Raw genomic sequence first — 11,229 nt, 5'->3', positions numbered from 1 at the left:
GGTGGTGGTATTGGAAATAGGTGATCTTAAAGTCCTTTCCAACCCTAACTATTCTATGATTCTATGGTCAAATGAATAATGTTGCTTCCCCATAGATTTTTTTTTTCTATTTTGGTGTGCTGTTTCCCTAAATAAAGGAACTTATTTAAACAAAGGAATCAGTTACATTAAGGAGACTATATAAAATTACATTTAAATTACATTTAAATCATGTGATTTTAATTTTGCATTAAACCCATGTGTTTCACATCACCTCAGAATCCCTTGGAACAGCTTGCCCCCATCCATGCTCCTTTGTCTGTTTTGATTTTCTATATCATATCCAAATGTGAAACAATCTGCAGGACTGGGCACTTTCAATACAAGCTCTGTAAATAGACATAAAGATAGCTTGGATGTTTCACGTACCCCTGTACTTGGCTAGAATCCCATTATTTTGAGAAAAGCCACCTTTTGAAGCAGTACATCAAGAAATGCCAATGTTGGAAACTGATAGGGAAGGCAGAGTAATTTATACATATTCAGGTTGTCAGCAAATGGAGCAATTATCCTGATTGCTATGTTATAAATTGTTACTGCTGTCACAATTTATAAGAAAGTATAATGGCAAAAATTATGTATAAACTAAAAAGACAAAGATGAGGGGAGGAAGAAGCCATCTCTTACCTGTGATCCCCCACTTCCAAGACAGGAGACTGACTCTAGGAACAGTGGGAGGAAGGAAGAAATTTCTAAAAAAGCTATTTCTTCCCACAACATGTCCTGAAACAAACCTATAGTTTCGGGTTCCGAAACTGAAATCTATAGGTTCATGTTCAAGACTGAACATTTCTTAATTCTGAATTAGATAGGGTTCCTTTGCCCATGGTACAGGCTGTGTGGTTCAAATTCTTGGTAAAAGGTGACTGTTTCACATGGGGCTTACATAACACTATGTGGATCTTCATAATTCCGTAGAGTGACTGGACCTTTTTTGCCTTTGATTTCCAGGGTTTCTCTACTATGAGGACCTTGTTAGCTGTGTATCTAAGGCAGAAGCAGATGCAGTAAGCTTGATTGTCAAGAATACTGTGTGTATGTTTCTACCAGATGCTCTAGTCACCATAACTGGTGGTTTCAGGAGGTGAGTGAAAACAAATAAGGACACTTGGCTGTTTTATTCAGGTACACACAAAATCATGTTTCTGTCTTGGAAAAATCAAAAAAGTTTAGTGGGAAAAGGATTGTTTGTTTTCAATGGCTGTTTTTGTTGTTGTTGTTGTTTTGCTTGTTTAGTTTTGTTTGTTTGGGGGTTTTTTTTTCCTCCAAACAGGATAGCAATCGTATGATATTCCCAGGTTCCCATGTTTTATTACTATAAATGGTTAGTTTGTCAGAACAAAATCTATCTAAGAATAGCTTGCTGGAAAAATGATGTTTAGATCACATATTGTACTTGAACATTTTTTTGCTTTTCGTGTATCTGAATTCCTAAGGCTGAGAATATTGTAAGGCCATGCTTGAAAGAAAGATACAATAGCTTTAAGGCAATCTTTGTGGGTTTTGTGTTGTTTTTTCTTTTTCTTTTTTTTTCTTTAAGAGAACTTGGTCACATGAGAGTGAAATATGCTACGGTGGAGTTTGTAGTGTTAGAAGTATACTTTGCAGTAAACACTGACTAAAGCGAATATAAAGCGCTGACTAAATTGAACATGCAGTAATCTCTGTGTAGATTGGGTGATCTCAGAATTTCTTTCCTTGATGATTTTTGTTCCTAAAATCCAATCTGGAACCATTGCTCAAGGCATACACAATTAATTCTTTCAAGCAGTTGCTTGTGTCACTACTTGTAGTACATGTCATGCTCATAAACCAAAAATAACCTTAGCAAGCACCTTAAATCTCCTGCTGCTTAGTTTGTATGTAGCATTGGTAGGAAACCAACAGACGGAAGAGTGTTAATGTATCACTTGTGTGACATAACTGTGAGCCTAGATAGGCCTGCATATCTCTCCAGTGCTACATATATATATTATAGAATTCGTAATTGCTATATACATGCACAGTGACTGTGATGAATGTATTTTATCATCTTTGTGCCACCTAATGGTATTTATAATTATTCCTCATATGTTCCATATTTATCGTAAGAATGTTTGAAGTCACCAGCTACATAGTTTCTACAGACTCGTGTGGCTGATAAGAGGCATTAGGCTCAAGTATGAACCCTGACCAGAGATAAAATTTTATATTTAAAACCTCAAATGTCATCATTCTGAGAGTCCTTGTTTAAGAGGCATGTGATGTCAATCTCTTCTCATGGATGCAAATCATTCGGGGACCTTGTGATGCTAGTAACTTGGATGTAACTGATTAACACCTGTCCGGATGGGGCAGAGTTGCAGGACAGAACCATCAGCATGCTGAAAATTCACATTTTTTAGTGAAATGATGTATTTGTGAGCTTTGTCAGCAGCATAGTTGTTTGCAAAGTTTGAATCTCACTCATCAAATTTAAGGCTATTGTTTTGCTTAGTATTTCAGGGATATATGAAAGAGCCATTCTCTTTTTTAATTAAGAATAAACTTTTGTATCTCTAACTGGGTGTGTCAAACCAAAAGAGAAATTAAAGTATCTAATGATGCCTTCAGTGAGTAATCTTTTATATTAACTACATGCCTTTAAATAGACAGAGAATATATTATCAAACTAAGTTTCAAAATGTCAGTCCTAAATGATATTTTACTAGCCCATGGAAAACAAATGCTGCAGTGTAAGATCTGCAGAAAGCTTGATTAGACAGATGGAATTACCTTTATTAAGGACTTATATTTTAGTTACTGACCTAAAATAAAGTTGACTGCATCTGTTCCTTTTTTTGCCTGTCTTTTATAGTGGCAGTATACATTAAGCATGAAGCATGTGTAAGCTCACTAACTCACAGTTTTCAATTAACAAATTATTATTTGTTTCTTTCATCATTATGTAAACATTTTAATAAAAGAAGTAGGGAAATTTTATTAACCAAACAACTTGACTTCATTCACTCATACTTGTACACTAGTAAAATAAGAGAAAAAAATAGCTCATGATTGCTCTAATATATTAATTCCCTGGGACCCAGATTTGTTTTGTTTTGTATATTTGTTTCATAATTCAGAAAAAATAAGCAGTTGATTGTGTTATTCCAGATTTAACTGGAGATTTGAAAGTCATGAGAATCATAAACCTTACTTACTGTGCGGAGAACTGGATGAATTACAAGGAATGGAACTTCCATTTGCGATCTACAGTCATGGAGATTCAACAGGGTAGAGATGAACCATAGGAAAGTTACATTCTTTTTCCTAAACCTATCAAACACACACATGGCTGGATATATTTCATGAGTTACTAGACCTTTTCCATTAGATTCCTGGAATTTAAGGAAATTGCATGTTTCAGTATTTCTTTTAATTAAAATTAGGAAACGTAATATAAAATCCAAGTAAAGAATAGCTATTTTTGAAGCCCTAGCAAACCTTTTCATGGACTTTGGTTTGATTTAGCTTTCACCTTCGGTCTTCTGTGTTGCTTCTTGTACTCATCTTAATGCTGTTTGTGTGTTTCTAATTTATAAAGGCAGAAGATTCAAATGGGAAAAAAAAAAGGCCATAAACAGAAAGTGAAAATCAAATTAGTCCTTTGCATTTATGTGGTTGAATAAAAATACCAGCCCTACAAGTTGTTAGGGTAAGGAATGAAAATTGGGAAAGCTGATGAAATTTTATTGAGGACATACTTGTTTCTCTGACCAGTTGCATACAGTTTATTTCCTCTTTTGCTCTAACATTCTGTAGTTTCAGCTTAGGCCCCAAATTCTTTCTTCTACCTCTTGTCAAGGGTCATATTATTGAAGCAGACTTCAACATCTGCTACTTCCTTGAGGCCTTTTCTTTCCAAGTCTTTCATCTTTCTGCTTGTCTTCACAAAACAACAGCTCATGAAACATCTTTAATCAAAAGTCCTTTTCTTCTGTGTTTGGTTGGAAGTTTCAATAATACTACATTTGGTTGAAAACAACTTTCAATTCAGCTATCTGAATCAATTAAGGAATATAAAGACTTAAAAGAATTGAAATAAAGGGTTGTGATGGCAACCCTTCAGTATCTCCCTAATTTGAAATAATTCAGGATCAGAAATGAATAAACTAATGAAATCTGGATGAGTTTATTCTTTGTTACTCCCTTACAGAAAGACTTAGCTTTCTGTTCGTAAAACATACTCCTTGAGTTTTGGTTGGTATAGTTTCTTATGAGAGGTAGGGAGAATCATTTTTAAAAAATGTTTTTCTGACACTGATCTGGGTCATTTTGAAACAGAAATTACAACACTGAAATGTATGGAAATACAGAAATAAAACAGCTATTATTCTGAAATAAATCACATCCATATGCTGTGGAATGCATTTTGTTGGTCTATCTAGTGAGGCCTATCTGCTCAACTGTATAGAAGGAAGTATTGAGGATGCTGATAATGCAATACAAAGCATATCATGCATGATATCAGACTGAATTTGCCATGCAGTCTGTTTGAATCAGAAATTGGCATGGCATTATTTGTCAGTGCTTAGCCTCTCTTATTTTGAATTGCTGAGATTTAAGACTGCTTTCTTCTCAGTTAGTGAGACAAATTCTGAGGTTCAGAATAGCAACTCATATTGCAAGTTACAAAAGCCACTGAGGGTGGAGAAAAACCCCTTTATTTTAGCATATGACATCCCTGAGTAATACTGTGTATGTCCCAACTCTACCCAAGGCAGGAGTGTAGGCTAATGTGTGTTACCACTTTTAAAGAGAGTTAAACTGAGGACCTGATTATTTGTTTGCTTATTTGTTTTTTGTGATTGTTATAAACGTAATTTTACTCTGTGGAGAGAATTAATTGTTTTTCAGTAGTGATAGTGTTATCTTGTCTTGCATACATTACTACATGTTACAGAAAAATTGATTCCTATTAATAACATTAGCATTTCTACAGGATTGTTATAATGACAAATAGAGAACATCACACTAGGTTTCATGGCAGTGAAATTGGAGTTTTCTCCCTTTTTCCTGTAGCTCCCTGTTAGGACATGGCTTCACAGTGACTTCAAGAAAAGATTGTCATGGGCTGAATCATTACCACGACATTCTGCAAGAGTCTATGATTTTGTTAATTAGATTTAGCTACTGACATTTGGTTTTGCCACAAAAAGTGATCTAGGGTGAAGGCTTCTTGAGTGCATTATATAGTAGATAGAGGAAGCATTACTTTACATTAATGTACATATACATTAAAGTATGTGTACTTTACGGCTTCAATCCCTTTACTGGTTATATCCCAATACACATATCCACAAAACCCAAATTTCACTGAAGGATCTGGAACAAGAATTAAATACAATAATATGAATAAATCATCATGTTAACTTCATTTCCAGTATGGCTTTCTGTCCACCTTTCTGTATGCTTTGTCCATACAATTCACAAATGGTTTACAAATTGTTTCAGTTTTCTTGTGTTCTGTGTAGCACGCTCAAATAGTTGTGGTTAGGTCTGCAACAGTGGGATTGTATTGCTATGATGTGAGCACATAGTTACTATATCATCTATAGGCACTTATTTTTTAGAAGTTACCTAGGCATTCTATTGGTATTACAGTTTCAGTTCTATCTTAGACACACTTTTGTTAGCTTCTCTCATCTTTGCCTTAAGACAGAGTGAAATAGACTAAGGAGACATTTTGTTTTAGATAACTTTTCATATTGCAGTTCTTAAGAAGATGTTTAAGTGTCTTGGGTGATGTACCGAGCAGAATAACTAGTACCTATCCTATTCTTTGTAGAAGGCTAATTCCTCTATCCTGCATCAGTCTTCAGGGAAGTTTTGCCTCACTCTTTTATTATTGAATTCAGTTCTATCATGAGCCTAATTGTAGATCACTATCTTCTTGCTTGAATTTTATCTTATCTTTTAGAAATTGGGATTAGAGGCTCTGTAACATTTGAAGATAAAGATTGCTATTATAAAAGCAATGAAGAGAGCAAAGGACAGAGTTGGTGTTCTTGTCAGGCAACACTGCCATACTTTTGTATATTACAATGTGAAAGTTTTCCCTGTGTGCAGTGACATTTCCTAGAAGGCAAAGGAACGCATAAAGGAATGACACGGGACAAGACCCTTGTCTTTCCTATTGTACCAAGAAAATTGTTTAAATATACCTTCTTTCAGTCTCAGAAATAAAGTAAAATGAAATAGCTCAGAACAAGAAACACTTCCAGAGATTATTTTACAGATGCAGGCTCATGCTCTGATGGATAATTAATGCTATTGTGGCACCTTTGTTTCAGAAATGAGACTTCTATAAGGTATCTGGAATCACAATTATCTGTGTTGACACATGCTCATAAATGAGAGAATGCGAGATTGAATGTATGAAGAGTATTAAGTTTCCCAAGCATTTGGTATATGCTCAAGACTTTCTGGTTTATTTAACGAGCTAGTCATGTGGCCTCTGACTATATTTCTCGATAAATCCTGATGAAAAACTATTTGACCTTTTCATATTGGATACTCCTAATAAAAGTATTCTTCAGCAGGCTGTAGAGGCTCTACAATGAGGTTAGCACACCTGATATAACACCAAATTTTTGTTAGGTTCTGAGAAATAAAAGTATTTGAAGTCCTATTACCCAAATTGTTTTTCCACTCACATCTAGGTTTAAAACAGTGCTAGTCTTCTAACTAGTATCAACTATTTAGCAAGGGTTTCTTTCATTAAGTTTTTAAACAAACTCCTAGGCAGAGGTTCCTTATTCCCTTCATACCTTGTTGTTGCACTGTATCTTTGCATTTATACTATTCTTAGGTAGTTATTGCTATCTGTTTCTTTTTTTTTTTTCCTCCAAAACACAAGCAATAATAAGAGATGATACAAACTGTGCCCAGCTGCTCAAGTCCAAACACTGTAATTTCTTCTCACTTTCTTCCACTGCTGTTATAAGAAGAAAAATTTTTTCATCTGCTGTTGTTTTATTTTGTCAGGGAGAAATCTGCTATAAAGGAGCTGTGTGGAAAGCTTCTCACCGAACACTTGAGCTGATACAGTAGTTTGCACATACTCTAATATAAGCTGATCCTGGAAAAGTCTAGCAGTTCTTCTAGCAACAGACTTAAGAGACTGTTTGGATATCATTCATGAGTACAGCTTTGCCTCTGATAAAAGCCTCATCTAAAGTGGACTACAGTTTAACAGAGAGTTGTTCTGATTGGTCTTAAAGCTTAGTAAACCAGTTTTACCTTACTGAATTCCTTAATTTTAGAAGCATTTCGCCTTGAGGTGGCAGGAGTTAAGAGGCACTACAACTGGGCAAGAACAGAGGTCATCATCAGTTTCTGCTTCTAATTTTCCATAAGCCCTTAAAAACAAGTTGAGAAAGGAGAAAATAATTTTATCCATATTAATGGCTAGCCAAGTCAATTTAGAAGATAATCTATTGGAGTAATTCAGGCATTTCCTTTTGTCATTAGATCTTTGATTATTTTTCCACTCATTTAATATATTATTAGACATGATGAATCCTGAAGTAGAAGCTGATGAATAAGGTATTTAGGAGTCATGGACAAAAGAACTTCGTAAGAAACCATAAAATACTCAAGTACTTAGCACAGCATATTCTTTCAAAGCCTTTCAAAAGCTTGATGATTCAAGATTTTTTACATGCCCTATTCTTCTCAAACTTTGACCACTTTCACAGGTTTAGCAGGTCATTGGAAGGATGCTGTTTAGTTAAATACCTCTTCTGTCCCTAAAACTACTTCAAGCGATGGGTCCACAGTAGAGGTGGCAATATTGTCAGTTTCTGCAAAGCCAGTTTTACTCTGTATGTGTAGAGCCAGAAACTCCCTGGATAAACTTGCACCTCCTGGAGTGCATTTGTAACAACCTTAACAGCATTTAGTGTTTGCTGTATCCTGTCAACACTGATGAGGATTATTATTAAGACAGAGTAAAACAAATAATGTTTATTCAGCAAGATATGAAATTCCAGCTTATATTATTTCAGGACTATTACAACAAAGCTTTCTGTATTAGCTTTTTTTTTTTTTTTTTTTTTTAAACTTAATAAGAAAAAATTGAGAATGAAAACCAAAGTTAGGGGTAATATATTTCTTTGTCACGAAGTCTATCTGAAATTTTAGTTATGTGCTGGTACATTATCAGACTAGTTACCATTTCAATTCTAGATAAAGTTTTCGTATGAAACTGACTAAAATCCTTAAATTGCTGCATTGATGACTGCTTTGTGCTTGTTACAATATCTGTCTATACAGGGTATAAGGAATATTGGCAGTAGTGTTTTCAGATTACAAAGGCAAACTTGCAGAGTCAAAGCAACATAGTAGAAGTACTCTATTAGAAGTAAGGTAAGGTATTGTCTTAAAAATAGATTATTTATTTACAGTTCACATAAAAGGAGTGTTTTTGTTCATCTGACATCCAAATCAGATGTTCTATATTAAAATGAAAACCAAGGTGTGCACTTAATAGTAAAAAAAAAAAAAAAAGCAAGAATTTCTACTCAAGATATAACTATTTCTAGTGTAATAACAAAACTAAAATTCACAGGACTGTAACTGGTTTTGACCACAAATTCTAAGTAGGTTGTCTTTTAATTTGAAAAATTATTTTAAAAGAGTGTATGAGACACAGTTGCCAGATGAGCTTGGGCTGATAACTACATAGATCAATTTAGACGTTATCAGAGGCAAAAATGCCCTGTTGCAGAGAATCCTACTGATACACGTGGTAAGACACAAAAGTTTAAAAATAGCAACAATAAAATAGAAGTGAGTCAGAATAAGCAAGAAACGTGCTGTGAGCAGGTAACTTATGTATGTGTGCATGTAGTAATAATACATATATATGTAAAAAGACTGTTAAGAAAGAACAGAATGATGATAGCTAATAAGGGTATTCGAAGAATTTTTTTTTTTTTTTCCTGATTTGCCCTTTAAGATCACTTTCAATCATTTTTGGCACAGAAGGGTCAGCCATCTGACAATTCTGTGTTTCTGAATTATATGGAAATATTTTTAGAATGCTTGCCACTGCACAAAACCAAAATGTTAATGGCTTCACTAAGTCAAATTAAATTTTAATGGCCATGGTTTAATTTTTCTTTTAGCCCATTCGCATCCTTTAAGTAGCATTAAATGTGATTCAGTTGTCTTCTAATATCACAGCTGACCTGAATAGCCTTTTCAATTAGCCTTTTAGATGAAGCAGATCTGATACATTTTAAATAAAGAAAGATCTCTTTTTTATTGGTTAAATGCTGATATTCACAGCTCATTTAATCCGTTTATTGAGATGCAATGTCAAAAAACCAACAGGTTTTTGTTTAATGCTGGTGAATAATGTGTAGAAATGAGACAAAAAAGAAAAAATATTGCAATATTTTTGTTTTGTAACAGAAAGGAATTTAAAGGAAGAGGAGCTCAAAAAGATCTATTTAAGATCTTAAGAAAGCTGCAAGACTGAGAAATTAAGAAAATTATTTGCCAAGAAGTTACACATTAGAAACATTTTAGGAGATGGTGAGAAAAATAGTGAGCTAACAATGCAGATTGCTCTCATAAATTTATTCTGACATTCTGCAAATAATGTAATCTCTAAACAGTGGATGTCCCATGTTTTTAAATTGTTCATTCTGTACTAATATAATACATTTTAATCTTCTCATGAATTATTTTGGTGCTTACTATGTTATATGCCTTTCACGTATAGAAAAAGCAATATAAATTGTTGGAAATCTACCATAGTTCATTCAAAAGCTTCTTTGATGTTTCCATAATTCTGTTTGATGTTTGTTCTCATTTTTGGATGACAGTTTCTCGAAATCTTCACTACATAGCAGAGATGGCCTACTGTGATAAAACCTTCACTGTGTATGGGGCAGGCATGGGGAAAGAGGCTTCTGGGTTTACTGCTCAGCATGGGATACAGCAAAAGCAATCTGAAGTGCCTTTTATGTGGAAGAGCTGGGCTGAGGATGATTTGAATATATCTTTTCTAGTGGCTTTGGTTATCAAAGTGCAGGAGAATGGTATTGCCATTAGCTAGAGATTTCAGTACTGACTTCAGTTTTGCCATTTTTAGTTTCTGTATGAATATCAGGTTATAAACCTGCCCACAAATAACTTACTTGCTTTCTCCTGATGTAGAGTTCTATCTGTAAAATAAGTACCAGCCTATCATGATGAGTGGCTCATTAGGCTCACATAAGCGGAAAGAAGTGGTGACAGTTGTCAGTATGAATAACAGTACTCTGAGCTTGAAACTTCAGCGTGGCTTCTACAGTGGCACTCTGAGATAATACACCATTAGAATTCCAAAATGTTAAAACAGATTTTGCATTATTTACACAAGTTTCTAGACATGTTTGCCAAAGTGAATGTTGTTGGTTTTTTTTTAATAAGGGGAATGCTCTGCCTTTCCTTGAACATGATTCTCCCAATATATGAATATAACATTTTTCAGTGAGCTCAGGAACGGTCTTTTGCACAGGACACAGGCATTGGTGCTGATGCAGTTTGAGTAGAATACCACTTCATCCAAAATATCACATCAAGTCCAATGGCCCCAGGCATTACTATATCATACAATCTGGGGCTACAGCAGGGGGGCAGGTTGCATGATACAGAACATGTACTAAAATTGATTTATCAGTATAATCTTATAAGGTGGAAAGTTGCTTCCTACACTAAAGGTGAACTATTGCTCTTTGAATGTTTTGGTAATTTGGGAGTAGATTAGTATAGGTCATGGGGGAATAAAAGCTGTTCTGATTAAAAGGGAGCTTTACAAATTATTGGTACCTAACTTTAGCATGTACAAAGAAGTATTCATACACTGAATGAGCTTCATTTTCATTTTCTGTGGAGAGAATGACAAGTAATTCTTTGTAAGAAAATCTCAGACAAGATCAATAATAACCTTAGAAATATTCTGTAGCAGAGTTGTATTATATGTGCTGCAGTTAATTTGAAGTGCGTAAAATAACGATCATGCAGTTTGCAGACTCGTTCTGTTTCATGCTACTGATATTAGATATAATAGGAATATGATAGGGAATATGAATATCTAATTTTTCAGTAATTTTTTAATTTTATCCCATACTTCACTACATAATAAAGTCTAAATTCAGTTTTGATTCTCTCTTTCTG

At 34.4% G+C, this 11,229-nt stretch overlaps 1 protein-coding gene across 1 annotated transcript in view; it reads left to right on the top strand.

Moving 5' to 3' along the window:
- The window catches only part of DNTT (DNA nucleotidylexotransferase), a 68,784-nt gene that overhangs the window by 5,782 nt on the left and 51,773 nt on the right, over positions 1-11,229 (top strand). The window contains exon 5 of the mRNA XM_010020339.1: positions 991-1,123. Within this exon, the coding sequence (XP_010018641.1) occupies positions 991-1,123 (133 nt within the window). The remainder of the gene's footprint in view (positions 1-990; positions 1,124-11,229) is intronic.

This window comes from Nestor notabilis, unplaced genomic scaffold (genome assembly GCF_000696875.1).
Source record: "Nestor notabilis isolate BGI_N333 unplaced genomic scaffold, ASM69687v1 scaffold4948, whole genome shotgun sequence".
Classification (NCBI taxonomy): domain Eukaryota; kingdom Metazoa; phylum Chordata; class Aves; order Psittaciformes; family Psittacidae; genus Nestor; species Nestor notabilis.
This window is presented reverse-complemented; position numbering and strand designations above follow the sequence as displayed.